Consider the following 18,000-nt stretch of genomic DNA (forward strand, 5'->3'; position numbering starts at 1 on the left):
AGGTAACACTGACATAAAACATTGAATAACTTTTAAGGTATAAATGTGTTGGCTTCATAGACTTATATATTGCAATATAATAACTACCATAGCATTAGCTAAAGACTTTATCAAGTCATATAATTATCGTTTCTTTCTTGTGGTGAGAACAATTAAGATCTAGTCTCTCAGCAACTTTGAAGTTTATAATATAGTGCTGTTGACTATATAATCACTATGCTGTGCATTAGAGTTCCAAAACTTATTTATCTACAAGTTGTAAGTTTCTCAAAGCCTGCATTTTTCAACCACAAGGGTACATACTGCCTCCTATCTTCCTAGGCATTCACACAAGGGCCAGTGATTTATTATTAAGTACACAGGGCTCTTATGAATAACTGAGGGAAGTTAAACAGATGTTTAATTCTATCAAGTTACCATATGACCCAGCAATTCTACTCCCACATATAATCAAAAGAATGGAAAACATATATCCATACAAAAACCTGTGCATGTATGTTTTATAGGCAGCATTAGTCACAACAGCCAAAAAGTAATAAAACAAAACCAAAAGAGTCTATCAACTTATGAGTAAACAAAAATGAAGCATATCCACACAAAGAAATATTATTTAGCCACAAAAAGGAACAAAATATTTATACATTCTACAACATGGATGAGCCTTGAAAACATTATGCTTAATAAAAGTCAGTCACAAAAGCCTCACATCACATTATTCCAATTATATTTACTATCCAGAATAGGTAATCCATAGAATAAAAAAAAATTAGTGGTTGTATTGTTGGGGAGTGGGATGCACTGTTGGAGAGTGAGCACTAGTGGATATGAGGTTTCTTTTGGGGGTGATGAAAATAGTGAAGTTGCATAAAACCACCTATATGATAAATGAATGTACTTAATACCACTATAATGTACACTTTAAAAGGGTAAATTTTAATGATGTATGACTTATATCTCAGTAAAGCTGTTATTTTTTTTAAAAATTAACTTATTTAGAACTTAGGCTATTGTACTAAATAAAATGTTGCTTATCTGTTGTCATTAAGCTTGCTGGATAATGATCAAAGAAACTGAAAGTAATCTGCCATGGCTCTGAATTTTTACCTTTCAATTTGTAAAAGACAATAAACTAGTTTCACTTCTCTGTTACCATGGGCCTACACACAGTCATCTGTGTCATTTGTTTACCCACCCAGGCGAAAGTTTTTCTTCACTGAGACTGAAAAAATACAAATGCAATAAATTCTGTTCTTGAGAAAGTGTCCCAACATTTTCCTTAAATCATAGCACTTTCTCTTTAAAATAACTTTATTTTTTTCCCATAAAAATGGGGCTTTCCTGCTCAAAGCACAGGGATAAACAGTATTTCTCTTCAACAAGAAACTATTACGAATTGCAGTAACATTTTAACACCTTAAGACAAACAATGAAAATGGGTATCTAATACTGGGGTAAGGACCAAAAAAACATTCTTTTAAATGTTTACTTGCTCTAATAATAATAGTAATACTAATAATAAACTAATATTTAGTGTTATAAACACTATCCTAGGTTCTTTATAAGTATGATAATTAATTTAGTCCTACAGCAACCCTGAGCAAAGTATTTTTATCCTCATTTCACAGATAAGCAAACTGAGACCTGGAGAGACAAAGTAAATAATTTATCCTTAGTCACACAAGTAAGAGAGCCTAAATGACAACCCGCCTTTCTGAACTCAAATGTTTTATCACTCTATATTCATCAAAATGAAAAATCTAGAAGAAACTGAAAAGACCCCCTCCTCTTCCTATCTCCCAAAGGTAGTACTTTAAAAAAAGTTGACTGTTCCTATAGTTCAATAGAGGAAATTGAGAAAACAAAAGATAGTTAATAACCATCAGTCAGTAGACCATGCCATCTCTCCATCTCCTACAGCTTCCTGATTTAACAATGTTTCCACTGACTCTGATTGCAACCTTAGGATGTCAAAATGTAATGATCTCACTATGGAAAACCCCAGAGAAAAGCAGTTAGTGAGACTGGAGAGTTCGTAAGGCCAGGAAGGAAAAGAAATCAGTTGGCAGGAAGTGGTGCTTATCTAAAAACATAAGTCTTTAACATTAATATTAATACTATAATTCTACAGCACTTTAATCTGAAGCTATCTCTGCATTCCCTCCCATTATTTTAATACTATATTATTAAGAGCTGATTCTCAGTCTATTCTACATATGCATAGAATTCTAAATAAAATCAGATTGTTACAGTCACTACTGACCCTCATTTTGCCGGTGTTCGCTCCCTCCCTCTCTCTCTCTCTCTCTGTCTCTCTCTCTCTCTCTCTCTCCACACACCCCCCCCCCCCACAGGTTCAAAGGGTTATTCCAGAAGGAAAAGACCCATAAGGATTAGGAAAGATAACATATGAGGCACAAGCATGAATTTCATCACCAAATAAACTGTGGCTGGAAGTCTTAAATTCAGAACTGAAACACACATTCCTTCTTCTCAGGACCCTGCCCAAAACAAATGAAATTGTAAATTAACAGCAGACTGATGGATGTACAATTGCTAAGCATCTCCACAAACACCAAAAAGGGAAAAAAAAAAAGTGCATTAGAAGATCTGCTCTCCAATTAAACAACTAAAGAATGAAAGAGTTTAGTGCATTTGCACAAGAACATTACAACGCAAGATGGAAGAAGTCACTAGGAGTTGTACAAATCCTTAGAAAACGCTAAAGAAATAACCTCGAGTCTTGGATCACCCTGTAATAACTCCTAATGAAAAAGGGTCAACTCAAGACAAAGTAATGTCGAGCTTGAGAATATCTCCTCGCAGACGGCCCCAAGTTCCCATCAGAACCTTCTGGGAAGTCAGCTAGAGATTCTTAAGTGCGGAGCTGCGGGTGCAAGGAAAGGGGGTTATCCTCGTGCAAACCACCACCTGTGCGTGATGGAGATTCCCCCAAAAGGGACATCTATTTAAAGTGAGAAACAGCTCTGGGAATGGCCCTCCGACCGATACTGCCTACACACCCAGCTTCACTGTCCCAAGCCCGGCCACTTGCCGGCGGAGGGCAGCCCTTCCAGAGCCCTCCGCCCCCAGGCGCGGGTCTGCTCCCACACCCAGCCATTCCCACAGCTCGGAGCCTTCTCCTGCGCCTGACAGCAGCACTGCCGCCGCAGGCCAGCCCCAGCTTTCCCGGACCAGGCTCCCGAAACCAGTCTTCCGGGATCCGCGGTGCCCCAGGCCCGCGGGATTTAGGGCTCCGGATCTAGGAGGGTTTGGTCCAGTCCCCCCTTCCTCTGAGTCCTGGGCTCACCTCCCCGGCAGCTTGGCACTCCTCTTCCAAAACTGCTTGCTGTTCTCGGAGGCCATTGCTCTGGCCTGGAGAAGGCCTTGTAGGCGGGCCAGGGGGTACCTGGAGAGATGCCCCCAGGACCCGGCAATCGGAGGGCCAACCCAGGCCGCTTCCCCGCCGCTGGTCACCCGCTCCCAGCTCCTGGGGACGCCATCTTGGATGTGGGCACCCCCCGACCCAGCGTCGCTGCCATTGGCGGGCTGCGCAGGCTGTGGTTGGACGGACCAATCAGGAGCCAGAATCCTGCAGGCCGCTGAAGCCGAACGGTCACGTCAGGGGCAGGGCACACAGGTAGACCGGTAAGGCGGAGCTTGGGCGATCGCAGAGGCGGGGCTGAAAGTTCCTACTCCCGGGAGGGGAGAGAGGCAGGTGAAAAAAAAAAGGGACCTGTTGGAAGGAGCGGGTACTGTTTTCTTTGGGGGCGATGGGCGAGGGGCAGGGTGGGGGACGGAGGCGGGTGTCGGGTTCCTGAATCTAGTATATTTTTGGAAAGAGGGTGCACATGGATTCGTATACACAAATCTTTGACTTAAAAATAAGGGCCCATTTTTAACCTCTTCCAACTCAGTGACACTAGTACTATCCTTTCGCCTTCCCCGTTCTTTTTGGACCCCGACTTTAAAAATTTGTGAAGCAAGATCAACATGGATCCGATAGCCCAGGGTTGCTAACAGTTCAACACTTGAGTGACGGTTAGTTGCTGAGTCTCCCTGTTCTCTGTTAATTGAAAACTATAATAGGACTTGTGCTGTGGGCGAAAATTAAATACTCTTATCTCAAGTGTCGACCAGTAACTGTTGTTCTGACAGTAAGAACGCTGATGGTGACAGTGTTAAGGAAATTTTATTTATCCATCCTATTCAAGCTACCGGGTAAGATTCTTGCAAGGACAAAGTATGTAACCACGGCATGAGTTTCAGAAATTGAGGATTGTATCCCCAAACATCCTTAGTGTCCCTTATTCATTTATTATAAACCTTTCACCCTTGAATTTACTTTCAGTCTGATTTAGATTAAGAATGAAATTTAATGTTAGCATTTTTTGAGCTCTTTGAATGTCTTGGTGTGCTTTGCTTATTTTGAGTTGCCCTGGTTGTATACCACAACGACTGGGGGGTTAGGGGGGTGGCGAGGGTGGGCAGAGGAGGTAGGGGCAGGGAGGGGACTCAAGCATTTCAAACACCTCAAGAATAATTTTTGTCCCAACAAAGAACGAGTTACACTGGTTGTCCCCACTCCTCCTCCTGTTTACTGCTACCACATTTCTTTCCCTGTATTGAAGAATAGTTAAGGACCCCCATTTAAAGAACGACCTTCTTTAACGTGCCCTCCAATGACCTCTTCCTACATAGACATTGCCCCCATCTTCAAGCTTCTTTTGTCCCCTAATTTCATGATCATGCAGTTGTATGAAAGTGGCTATTTTTACTTTCTTTGAATCTTTTGTGCTTTTGTAGGCTTTCATCTTATCTTGACTAAGTCACCTTTATGGGCATTTAATCTATCAAACAAAAATCCCTCTATCCTTTTCATCATTTTAGCTGCCTTTCTTCTTTTGGCTTCTTGGTTCTTCTTTTCTTCAGCCAAAGTGACCAGCACTGCACATTGAGCACCAAGAAGGGTTTCCTGAGGTTTTGTTGAAGCTGATGTTTTATCTTTATTCTGGATAGCCAGCACTTTTGCTGGCATTTTGGACTTCATAAGGGCAAATGTCTTGAATGAATAATCACCAGCGACTTCTAGAGCCCATCCCTTGGTGGCAACCAGTAGTTCAGAGTTCATTATCTTAAAGGTATTATCTGAACTGTCTCCTCCATGTGAGTTGCCTTACACTTGTACTAGTAGCAAGTCACCTGCCATTTCCCAACCTTCTCATATCACTTTAGAAATGTTCCAGGAGTTGCTCCCTATTGACTTGACATTTCACCATGTGGAAAGCAGAGTATAATTTGTGTGCCTGGAAATGTGTCTAAATGTTTCTCCTTCTTAATGGTTTATGAAATGCTAAATTCCCAGGGGTTGCTGTTAGCATTGTTCAGACCAGAGAAACCCTATTATTCTTTCTCACCAGCACCACCGTGACCACTCAAATCTAAACCAACCACATTCATACAACAGCCTCCTACTAGGCTTCCTCACTTCCACTCTTGCCCCCTTAGAGTTTATTCCCCACATGGTAACCCATCACACTTGGCATAAAGTCTGGGCTCCTACAGACCACATGATTTGCTTCTACTCAGGTCTCCAGCCTCATCACATTTTACTCTCTTCCTTGGTTAATCTGCTCCACCCTTATTCACTTTTTTGCTACATTAGCTATTTCCTCTGCTTAGAATTCTCTTTTCTCAAGTATCTAGAAGACCTGCTCTCTTATTTCATTCAAGTATATTCCCAAATGTCTTTACCTTGGGGAGGCCTTCCCTGACCAACCATCTTAAACGGTAGACTCCACCACTCTATTATTCTTTAAAGCACTATCACTACCTGCCATGTGATGTATTTGTTTGTTGTCCATCTCCATCCTTAAAATGTTAAGTCCACTAAGGCCAGGATTTTGTCTGTTTTGGTCTCTGCTGGATCCTCCACATTTAGAATAGGGCTTGGTGTATTTACCAAGTGAGAGAATGTAGAATACAGACCATTCTTTTCTCTCGGTTGTATGTTATTTATACATATTTTTTGTTGTTGTTGGAAAAGATTATAGACGCCATGTTTCCTAATCTCTAGTAGGATATCTCCACTTCATCCAGAAACCTATGACCCTGCCTATGCACTTGGTTGAAGAACAGTCTTCCCCTCTTAGGAAAGATTGTTCTCTTGAAACCTTTTTGCAGCTTCAGAGGGATGTACCTATACCTAGAATGATGAGGGACAGAACCTGCCCACCTAGCCAGGAGCTCAGGCAAATCAACCTTTTCCATCACAGGGGCAATAGCTGTGCTGGCCAGGTCACCCAACTAGGGACAAAAATCATTGGTTTGAGATTCCTGTGGGAGCCTTAGAGCACTTTAGATGGAGGAACTCAAGGCACTCATTGGTCCACTAGCAGTGCTTCTCATACTTTAGTGTACATGTGAATCACTTGGAAACCGCATTAAAAACTAGATTCTAGGGCCTCCCTGGTGGCACAAGAGGGTAAGCACCATGCTATGAAGCAATCTGCAGCCTCTGCAGCAGAGAGCAACCCACATGGCGATCCCTGGGCAGCCAGCGAACAACCCACATGGCGAAGCAGACCTCTCCTGCCTCACCCGCTGCTTCCCTCAGCAGTGTATTTCATACAGTCTGCCTGTTCTGTTCCCCACTCTGTCTCTGATGAATCCTCTCACCTCCCACAATCTCTGGTCTGTACCCCAGCTCTTGTATGCATAAATAAATAAATCTTTAAACAAAACAAACTAGATTCTAATACAATAAGTCTAGTTCAAAAGCGCTAGCCTGTGATTCTGCATTCCAAACAAGTTTCCAGGTCACATGGATGCTGCTGACCTATGAATCCATCCTTATAAATCTTGTTACTAGCATAGTATACTCTGTGATTCTTGAATTTATCTCAAGGGCTTGGTTATTTTGAAACTTTAAGTGGAGACTTGCCATATTGTCAGTTAGTGAGTTTTCACTCTTCCCTCCTTAATTTCATCTTCATTCAAAGGAGAGTAAAACAACTTAGATTGGGGCAAATTTGAGTTAGGGGAATGAGCTGTGCATGGATGAAATATGGACTCAAAAGAGGTAGGCAGAACTCAGTCCTTAGGAAAAATTCTATGGAAGAGATAAGTTCAGATTAGAGAAGGGCAGGAAAAGAAAGAGACAGTATGAAGGCGTAGGCAGGTCATTTCAGAGCAGGAGCTCCTTGGGAAAGATAAAAATCAAGAAAAAGCCTTTGGACTTGCATACAAAGGCATCACTGGCAGACTTGAATTGCAGCAAGGGAGTGCAATCAACCCTGTGAGGAGGGGAAGGTTAAGAAATTTAGAACAAGAAGCAACCCTCAGAATGCGCAGGAGAATGTCTGGCCACCAAAGGGGTGGTGAGGTCAGGCAGGGATCTAAGAGCAAGACAGTGTTTTCAGTACCTAACAGCCCTAGGAAGAGCCAAATGAGAGAGGTTAGATGTGTTAGAGAAAGCCAAGGGATAAGCAGAAAGACTAAAGAAGCAAGAGGCTACTGGAGTAAAAAGGAAGATAGCATGGTCAGTTTGGGGGGGTGGGGTGGAGAGAAGACTAGGAATTTCTTTCCTGGGAATTTGTTTTCGAGAAAACAAATCAAAGTGAGGAGAGGGAAGAGAGAAAACTATGTGTATAGGGATGTCCTTTGCCTTTTAAACCAAAAATAAATAGGGGGAAAGTGAAGAGAATATAAAGATTTAAACATGAGGAGTTAGTTATACAAATTTTGATGTGTGGTTTGTAAACTTGAATCATGCTGTGCTATTAAAATGTGCAAATTTGAATGCACACAGCACATCAAAGAAGTCTATGAAATGTTGTACAGCAGGGAAAAAGGCAGAATGTAAATATCTTTGCCTGATGGGTTTTGTCCAACACTGGAAGAAAACATGGAAATATTAAGCAAATTTTGTCAGATGGCACAATTATACATCTTTTTATTTCTGGAATTTTTTTCTTTAATGCTACCATTTTAATATGGGAAAACTTTTCTATAAAGGGCCAGATTGTAAATATTTTCAGCGTTGGGGTCTGCTTGAACTCTGTTGTAACTATTTGACTGTGCCGCTGTGACATGAAAGTGTAGACAGTATGAAAATAAACTAGCATGACTGTATTCCTATACAATTTTAATTGTGGACACAAAAATTTGAATTTTATGTTATTTTTACAGGTTATGAAAGATCATTCTGTCTTTTAAAAACAATTTAAAATGTAGAAATTATTCTTAGCTCTGTATCCTTCTCTTTTTAGTATATGTGCTGCCAAAGCAAACACAAAAAAAATGTAAAAATCACGCTTAGCTCACAGGCCATACAAACAAAGCACACTAGATGTGATTCATGGGTAGTTTGCCAACCCCTGCAATAAACAGTAAAGGATATATAAGAATAAGACTAAGAAACAAATAACCCTTAAGATACAATTCAAGTCTCCTCTCTGCCCTTTCTGGCTCTTGTTCCCCCCTCCCTCTTTGCAGTGGCTACCAGGATCCTGGGTCTGTGTTAGCATCTCATGCATGTTGTAGACTCTCACTACATATGTGCATATCCATAAACATGTTTTCCATGTTTTGAAACTTTATAAATAGCATCACACTGGACATATGCTTCAGCAACTGGCTTTTTCCACTCAGCATTCTGTTGATGCATGGAGTTTTCATTTATTCTTCTTAAGTGCAATACACTGTTTCATGATGTGACTCTTCCTCACTTGTCTCCAATTATTTTTATTTTGAATAGTGCTCAGTCAACATTCTTTTACCCATTATCATGTGCAAAATTTTCTCTAGTGCAGTCACTTTCAAACTATAGTTTATCAACTGTTTAGGTTTTTTTCATGGGATGCTAAAAATCCCTCACACACAAAAGTATATATAAAACAAATGTACTTGCACTCAGGATCAACTTCTGGGAGAATCCAAAACTAAAATAAAACATAAGCATTATGTGGTAAGAACAAAGAGTATAAAGAATGGGGTGCAGTGATCTGAGATTTTCGAGAAGGGTCCTAGCATGAAAGACTTCTAATGATATCTAAGGATTGTGTTCCCTTTTCCTCTAGGCAATGAGACATTCATTGAAACTTTAATGGGGAGCACGACATGACCAGCTTTGCATTGTAATTTGCCTGTGACTTTAGTCACATATCCAACCATTAAATGACCTCCACTACCCTCTACTATTTTATTTTATTTCTTTACTATTTATTTATTTATGCATATAAGAACTGGGGTACAGGCCAGGTATGTAGGGTGAGAGGATTCACCAGAGACAGAGTGGGGAGCAGAACAGGCAGACTGAAATACACTGCTGAGGGGAGCAGCGGGTGAGACAGGAGAGGTCTGCTGTGCCAGGTGGGGATCAAACTCCTGCTGCAGTGGCTTCCTATAGCTTCATAGTGCTGAGACTTCACCCCTTGAGCCTCCAGGGAGGCCCTTGCACTCCTTTTACAACAGGGTGGTCCCCAGGAAAGGGGGAGGTTCCCTGCCCCACCCAAGGGAGGGTGGAACTGAGCAGGGAGAGAAGAAGCTGCAGAAGAGACTGAGGAAGGAAGGAGCAGGATGGAGCCAGAAGGAGACCTGGAGGAGGCGCATGGAGCCTAGAGACACGTAAAGAAACTGTGCTTGTCTTTTGGTCGTGGACTGGGTGACACAGATGTGGGTGAGACCCGTGGGGAGGTGACAATGGCAGCTTTTATCTTGATGTTGATTTTGCTCTTTTCCTTCCGGGCTTGTCTGGTTGTTTCTGGCCCTTTTCTGTGGGTCCCCACTGGAAGATGCTTTAGACTTGTGGCAGGCTTTGGGGCCTTGCTCTGGGCCAGTCCCATTTGGATGGACTTTTACCCACGAGGGGACGGGTAACTTTGGGTGCTTCATTTAGAAACTAGACTCTGCCTTACCTGTATTGTTTCCTAGTTTTATTAAAGTTCCTTCCCCTTAAAGTCTCCTATGTTTTCTGTTGATGCAGCGGATGGCAGAACCCATTTAGAATAGGCAGGTTTGCGGGGTTTGGGCTGCCCCTCTCCCTGTCCTATAACACTTTTACCATGAGAAGGTGGGACCCTGGGGAGGGCGCTGCTGATTCCAGGAGGATAAGGGACCCCTGGAGCACACAAAACCCAAAGTGAACCCTGAACCAAACCCAGCAGCCTGAAGTAAGAGGGAGAAAAATGGATGTTTGTGGTTGTAAACCACTGGATTTTGCATCATAGTGGTAATAACTGATAATTGAAGAAGTGAAATGGAAGAGAAGTACAAAGACAGGTGAGCTAGGAGGACTCTTTCCAGAACTGAAGAGAGTAAGAAGCTAGAATATTCCTTCTCCTCCTCTTTCCCTCCTCCTCCTTCTCTCTCCCTTCTTCCTCCTTTTATTTCTCCTCATTCTTGTGAGTCTGTTTGGATTTTTTGCTGCCAGTGATACAAGCCTCTTTCCCACATATGAAGAAATTTCCATTCTATGAAACTGCAGCAGAGCCCACCTCACAGTGTTGAAGCTGAAGATCCCAGCTACTCACTATGCCATGCTGCTTTGTGAAATAAGTCATGTGCATGTTTCTGATACAGTCTGCCAAGCTCAGATTTTGAATCAGTTGGAATTTGTGATAGAAAGGAGCAGAAGCAGAAAGGAATCCATTCCATAGGTGGGCAGTGCCAGTTGGGGCAGCAAACCCAGGGTCTGGTACTAGAAGATCTCTCAGTATCTTTGGTGATTGAATAGTATCATCCGTGGCCCAGCTCTGTGGTGTGATGCTGGCACCCACCCTGTGTAAAATCCCTGTGCATGGTACAGCAGGCTGATTGCCTTAGAGGCTCCAATGCTTCACCTCTGGCAGCATCCACATTACCTTGTCAGACCTTTCCCTTCTGAGTGACTTGACCTTGTGACTTGCTTTGGTCAATGGATGTTAGCAAACATTACACAGAGGCTTGAAAAGCACTTGTGTGGTTGCACTTGCTCTGTGTCTTAGGCCTTTTGGGTTGCTATGACAAAATACCACCAGCTGGGTGCTTATAAACCACAGAAATTTATTTCTCACAGTTTGAGAGGCTGGAGATCCAAGATCAGGTTGCCAGTGTGATAGTGTGATTGGGTCTTGGCAAAAGCCCTCTTGGGCTGTAAGCTGCCAACTTCTTGCAGCCTCCTCTTGTGGTAGTGGGAACAGGGTATTTCTCTGGGGTATCTTTTTATAAGGTCATGACACTCATTTATAAGGGTTCTACTCTATGACCTAGTCACTTCCCATAGGGCCCACCTTCCGATGCTGTCAAGTTGGGCATTAAATTCTCAACATTTGAATTTGGGCGGGGCGGCACAAACATTCAGACTCCAACACTCTCAGGGCTGTCCACTGAGAGTTCTGATGCCATTGCCATTAGAACAGGCCTAGGCTAGTCTGGTGTTGATGAGAGAGATGTGGCACTAGGCCAAGCCTCCCTAAGTTGTCCCAGCTGAGGCCATCCTAGATCATCCCTCGGTTGACGTAAGTAGGAGCTCAGCCAAAATGAACAGGACTGTCTAGCCAACCAACAGTTAACTCAGACTCTCCCATGAGTCCACGTTGAGGTCAGCCCAGGCCCAGATAAGTGGATCCCCACAGACTTGTGAACTAAATACTATTCTCTGTTATTGGTAGTGAGGTTTTGTGGTGGTACATGTGGCACTGTGTGGCAACAGGTAGCTCATACATGTGGTTCTTCAGCCCCCTCGCAAGTCTAGGAGTGCGGTCTTTTCTGCTTTAGTTAGATAAGGGTCAGGATGTGTCACTTGTTGTGCCCAGCGTCGACCAGTGCAGCTCCCAAGGACACACAGACAGCTGCTGCAAGAACATAAAGGAGTTCATTACGGGCTAGAGTCCGGGCCCATGACACACACCGATGTAACGGTGGAGGTCGGGAGCCCTGAACAAAGGGAACAGGGATCTTATATAGGGTTACAAGCAGATCTCTAAAAATTAAATCATGTTGGCAAACATTCATTGGTGCATTTCCTAACAACGGTGGGTGCACAGTTTCAGTTTTTGAGCTGATTGGTCACATCAAGATGCAGCTCTATTTTATGGCTAGTTTCACCCTATTAGTGGCCTGAATTGCTCAGCTCGGCTGTGGCTAGCCGACTGAGATAAGACCAGAGTGGGGTGGGGGTCGAACTCTGGAATGCAGTCTTTTCCCGGGAGAGCAAGACCTGAAATTCTAAAATAGCAGTTACACACAAAATGACAAAACAATGGCTAAGAATACTTATACTTGGTTCCACATCACTTGCTCAACATCTTGCTTGAATATCTAGAAAGACTGAATGCAAATTAGAGAGAAATAAGGGTAAAGGGAAGATTATTTGAAGAGGGAAAGACATTACCATGTTTACAGGCAGAGGATTGGCGGCAGTTATATTTATTAGAATATAAGTGTAGCTGCAAAATAATAGTGCTTTGAACCTGATGCACCGTTCCAGTGTCTTCATGTAGAAGCCCGAGCTGGAGTGGCAGCTCTGTACTGTAAAATCTTTGGGGCCTCGGCCTCTTCTTTCTGTGCTCCATCATGTCCTTGCCATTTGGCCCAAGACGTGTCCTCACCACATCCATATTTCAAACAGAGGAATAAGGGAAGGGGAAAACATGATCTTATTAATACCTGGTGGACACAGTCGTTTGTTCCCCTTTCAATATATTTTAGAAATTTGGTCACATGGCCACACACAGCTGCAAGGGAGACTAGGAAAGGTAAACCTGACTTTGGTCAATGATGTGTATATATAAAAATTCTGTTTCTTTGAAAGAAAGGGAAAATCATGGAATCATTGTAGTTTCTGCCATGTTAATGGAGAAAAAAGGATACTTAATAGAACAAGAGCTCTGTGATATATTTCATTAGCCGCATCCTTCCTTCTTTCTTGTTAAGAGGATTCATTTTTTGGAAGAGTAGGGCAGCTATGTTCCTGGTCTGGACATAAATAATAATGATGTGTCTAAACCAGTTATGGCAATCCTGTCCAGCCTCCCCAGCCTCTCTGCAGCTGTGGGTGGCCATGTGTCCCAGCCCTGACCAACGAGCTAGGAGAAGACTTCTGAAAAATGGTTTCCTTCCTATTAAAGTAGAAGAGAGCTTATTGGGATACTCCTGCTGGAGATGCTGGTGTGAAGAGCTGTGGAAATCAGCTATGATGACAAAAGAAAGGCCAAGAGAATACAAATGCATACCTGACCCTTTTTTGAGGATTCAGATGACCTTGAGGGAAGAGAAGGGGTAATGAAGGTGGACGTGGGAAGAAAATATGCTTGAAGAAGTGAGAAGAGAAGAAATGTGTTAGAAAGTTGGACCAGGGCCTCCCTGGTGGCACAAGGGATTAAGCACAGCGCTATGAAGCTATCCGCAGCCTCTGCAGCATGAGTTCCATCCCGCCAGGGAGCTACCCACATGGCGCAGCAGATCTCTCCTGTCTCACCCGCTGCTCCCCTCAGCAGTGTATTTTGTCAGCCCGCCTGTTCTGCTCCCCACTCTGTCTCTGGTGAATCCCCTCACCCCCCGCACCTCTGGTCTGTGCCCCAGTTCTTGTAAGCATAAATAAACAAATCTTAAAAAAAAAAAAAAGAAAAGAAAGTTGGACCAGAGTGAGATGATGAGGATTTTATATACAGCAGTGTGATTTATTGTCAGGATACAGAATAACTCACTCAAGATTTGGGACTGGTTTCCCTGCTTGTCGGTTGATTTGCCATGAAAGCATGATGGGCATCTTCTCTTTGTGTGTTTTAGAGCACTGCCCATGGCTTTCTCCACGAAGGCTTAGGAGACTTTTGTTTGGGGAAATCTCCATGTCCCATGGCAGAGATCTAGATTACATGGGTGTGTACGGGGTGTGAATTCCAAAAGTTGAGGGGGAAAAGAATGGTTTCTAACTCTGATAGCAGTGGGATTCCTCTGCTATCCATTTCCTTCAGGAAATGGAGAGATGCTTGGTTCTGCCCACCGTGGGCCTGGAGTGACAGGGTGTGTGACCATGCGTTGGCTGCACTGACTGGGCTGAAGACTGTGTTCTCTAGTTTCAGGGCTGTGAGCAGGGGCCTCAATGAGCTCTCACGATGACCACACTGGTCTGAAGTCCAGAGCCCTTTCCTGAGATTCCAAGATTGGTTGAACTTGGAAGTCCTATGCAACTCCAGCAAGAAATGGGGGGAGAGGGCTAGGAGGGGGAAGGGGGAATAAGGAAAATAATGGGTTGAGAGAATTTCTCTCTATTTCCTTGGGGAAGAGGGCTGAGTCAGACTTTTATGTTATTTTAAAAAGATAAAATAATAAAAGCCATTTCTTGTATTGGAGTGTCCAGCTGTGGTGCACAATCATACTGTGATAAATGAAGCCAAGGAAAAGGGAATAAGAGATCCTAAGTTATCTCAGTAGTTTTTATTTGTGAAGTTAGTGGACATTTTACAAGAAAATGTAGCTGTGTCTCTACGAAATCAAGCGCAGGCCTCCCCAGCGGCACAGCCGTTGAGCGCTGGGCTGCGAAGCTGCCCGCAGCCTCTGCAGAGCCGGTTCCATCACTGGCGAGGGTCCCACATGGTGCAATAGACCTCTCCTGCCGCGCCTACTGCTCCCCTTAGCAGTGTGTTTCGTCCGTCTGCCTGCTCTGCTCCCTGCTCTGGCTCTGGTGAATTCTCTCACCCTCCTGCGCTTCTGACTGTACCCAGTGCTTGTATAAACAAACAAACAAACAAATAAACAAACAAATAAATAAATAAATCTTAAAAAAAAAGAACTCGAGCTCATATAGACACAAAATATCTATTTCCATGTTTGAAAATCTAGTTAAATTGCTCTGATATTGCCGTGCTAGAAGAAAATCCAATCTCTCATCATGGGGGCTCCTCTGGCTCTCAGGGACACTGCAGAATCCAGGTGTAGAACGTAGCAGAGAAACTTGCTGGTGCAGGGCCAGCCTCTTACCAGTGGCCACCATGGTGACGCCATGTGGGACAGCATCATGGAAGTCCCCGAGCCCTGGACTTGGAATGGAAATCTTGAAGCCTACTAGCTCTTGCTCTGAGCCACCTTCACCCTCTCCCCCCCCCCCCATGAATTGCAAGTATCTATCCTGATTATGGGTGGGGGCAGTAGTTAGAGAAAAAATTATTCATAACACTTGTTAAAGACTGTAAGGAAGACGTTATTCAAGACAGCAATGTAGGCCTCATAGTTGGGGAGAGAAACCAGGCCGGATGCCACATAGAAGAACAAGTGGAAATTTGTAGCTAAGTAGCAGGGTGGAGGTCAGTGAATAAAAGATTACTACAAAGAAACATCAAAACATCCTGCTTAAGGTAATCAGGAGTGGAGGATTTCACTCAACTCAGGATTCTTGCTAGAACTAGACCAAGGATAGAACTCAAGCTTGGGGCACAAACCAAAAGAGGACCCAGAGGGGCCTAACACAGGTTTGGTTCAGGGACAGTTCCTTGTAAGTGGGGTCCAGTTACTCCCCAGGTACAGTACCCAGACATCCCTTGGGAGTTCTTGCTTGCTTCCCACAACTCAGCAACTCAGTACTCTCCATCTCCAAGACAGCCACTTCTGCTCTTTCCTTTTTTTTTTTTCTTGGCAAAAAATAATATATTTACTATATAAGGAACTCACACTAACTGGGGGGGAAATTACTAGCATCCTAATACAAGAATGTAGTAGGTAAAGAACTTAAATAACTTGTAAAATGAGCAATAAAATTGACTAAAAATACTTTCAAAATATGCAACCATAGATGTGCTCAATAAATAAGAGGCAAAAGTTTAAATAAGACTCTTCACATAGGTTAAATGGAAAGAATAAATGAAAATAGGAAAGAATTTTAAAGTAATAGCAAATGATGGCAACTATATGCTCATATAGGTGTGCAATGTATTTTTGGTGGAACTGAATTAATAACAACCATCTGGTGTTTTGTTTTTAATCTAGTGCTTTTGTAATTATTTTCTTGTTTGAAATTAACTTCATGTTTTCAAAGTACACACAAACATATACATATATACATAATTGTGGTAGCTGGCCTCCAAGTTGGCCCTCAATAACCCTACCTCCTGGTGATTTACACCCTTGTGAAGCCTCCTCCCCAAAATTCCCTTTATGTGTGTGACCAATCAAATGCAGCTGAAATGATGAATGTCATTCCTGAGGCTAGTTTATAAAAGTTATAAAAATGCAGCTTCCAAAGCCTCCCCTGGTGGCACAGCAGTTGAGCGCTGGGCTGCAAAGCTGCCCGCAGCCTCTGCAGCGCTGGTTCGATCCCCGGCCACCAGCGAGGGTCCCACATGGTGCAACAGACCTCTCTTGCCGCACCCGCTACTCCCCTCAGCAGTGTATTTCGTCGGTCTGCCTGTTCTGTTCCCGGCTCTGGCTCTGGTGAATTCTCTCAACCCTCCCACACTTCTGACTGTACCCAGTGCTTGTATAAATAAATAAATAAATCTTTTTTAAAAAATGCAGCTTCCAGTCCTCCCTGGAGGTACAGGGGTTAAAGACACAGCACTATCGAGCTATCACCAGCCACTGTGACCTGAGTTCGATCCCAGGCCAGGGAGTTGACCCACGTGGCGCAGCAGACTTCTCTTGTTTGTACCCGCCACTCCCCTCAGCAGTGTATTTCAGTCAATCCACCTGTTCTGCTCCCCACTCTGTTTTTGATGAATCCTGTCACACCCCACACCTCTGGCCTGCACCCCAGCTCTTGTATGCATAAATAATCTTTTTTAAAAATGCAGCTTCCATTTTGTTATTGTGCTCTCGCTCTCTTTTTGTTGCCCCCTCCCTCACGCCCTTCCTTTCTCTCTCTCTCTACTTGTACTGAGGGGAGTCAGCTGCCATCTTGTGAGGACACTCGGGCAACATTTAGACAGATCCAGGAGGTGAGGAAACAAAGTCTCTGCTAGCAGTCACCAAAACATTGAGGCTTTCTGCCCACAACTGTGTGAGTAAGTGTAGTCAAGGCGTTGCTCCTGGCGCATAGCCTCCCCAGGTCCACAGTGACTGTAACCTTATGTGACACTCTGAGCCAGAACCTTCCAGCTAAGTCACTCCCAGATTCCTGACTCACAGTAACTATGAGATAATAAATGTTATCTCATAAGCTTCTAAGGTTTGAGCTAATTTGTTACAGAGCAATAGATAACTGAATACAATAGTTGAGGGGGGAAATAGTCAAACATACTTACAGGGTTAAAACAAAACCAAAACCCCAGTTTTCTATTCTACCTTTTCTTAGTCATCGAGATGTTCTCAGAGGCCAGTACCCAAATGCTGGGCTGCCACTGCCAGACCTTTTGCTCTGGGAAAGAAGATAAATCTCTGTTTAACCTGTTGTTGGAGGAGCCTCTGTTCCCTGCAGCCAAATGTACTCTTAGCTGACAGAGGTGCCGTAGGCTGTAAAAGTCTTACAGTATGCATAATGTCATGGTTAGTTTCCTTCCCTGATGCAATGATGCAAGAGATCCAGCAGAAAGAAGCTGATAGCAACACTTTCTACTGGGATCATAGAAAGAAAATGAAACTTACAGGGCAGGGAGTGGGACCCCAGAACCCCCAAACCTGCCCACTGTAAAAAGGTTCTGCCATCCACTGCATCAAGACAAAATATATAAGACCCTTAATGGAAAGGAACTTTAATGCAATTAGTAAACAATACAGAAAAGACAAAGAATATAGTTTCTAAGCCAAGCACCCAAAGTTACCCGTCCCCTTGTGGGTAAAAGTCCACCTAAATGGGATTGGCCCAGAGAAAGGCCCGAAAGCTTGCCATGATTCTAAAGTACCTTCCCGCAGAGACCCATAGAAAAGGGTCAGAAATAGCCAAACAAGTTTGGGAAGAAAAGAACAAAATCAAAACCAAGATAAAAGCTGCCATTGCCACCTCTCCACGGTTCTCTCATCCACATCTGTGTCACCCAGTCCACCACCAAAAGGCAAGCGCAGCTTCTTCACATGTCTCTCTGCTCCATGCGC

The 18,000-nt window shown here is 43.4% G+C and overlaps 1 protein-coding gene across 5 annotated transcripts in view; it reads right to left on the reverse strand.

The window, feature by feature from the left end:
• TBC1D22B (TBC1 domain family member 22B) overlaps positions 1-3,363 on the reverse strand; it is a gene marked incomplete at both ends in the record, with an annotated part of 66,172 nt that extends 62,809 nt beyond the window's left edge. For all 5 annotated transcript variants that reach the window (XM_084228246.1, XM_084228242.1, XM_084228245.1 and 2 more), the window contains one exon: positions 3,308-3,363. In XM_084228246.1, the coding sequence (XP_084084372.1) occupies positions 3,308-3,363 (56 nt within the window). The remainder of the gene's footprint in view (positions 1-3,307) is intronic.
• Positions 3,364-18,000: the final 14,637 nt, after the last annotated feature.

The sequence above is a fragment of the Talpa europaea genome, assembly GCF_964194135.1.
Source record: "Talpa europaea genome assembly, chromosome: 2".
Lineage (NCBI taxonomy): Eukaryota > Metazoa > Chordata > Mammalia > Eulipotyphla > Talpidae > Talpa > Talpa europaea.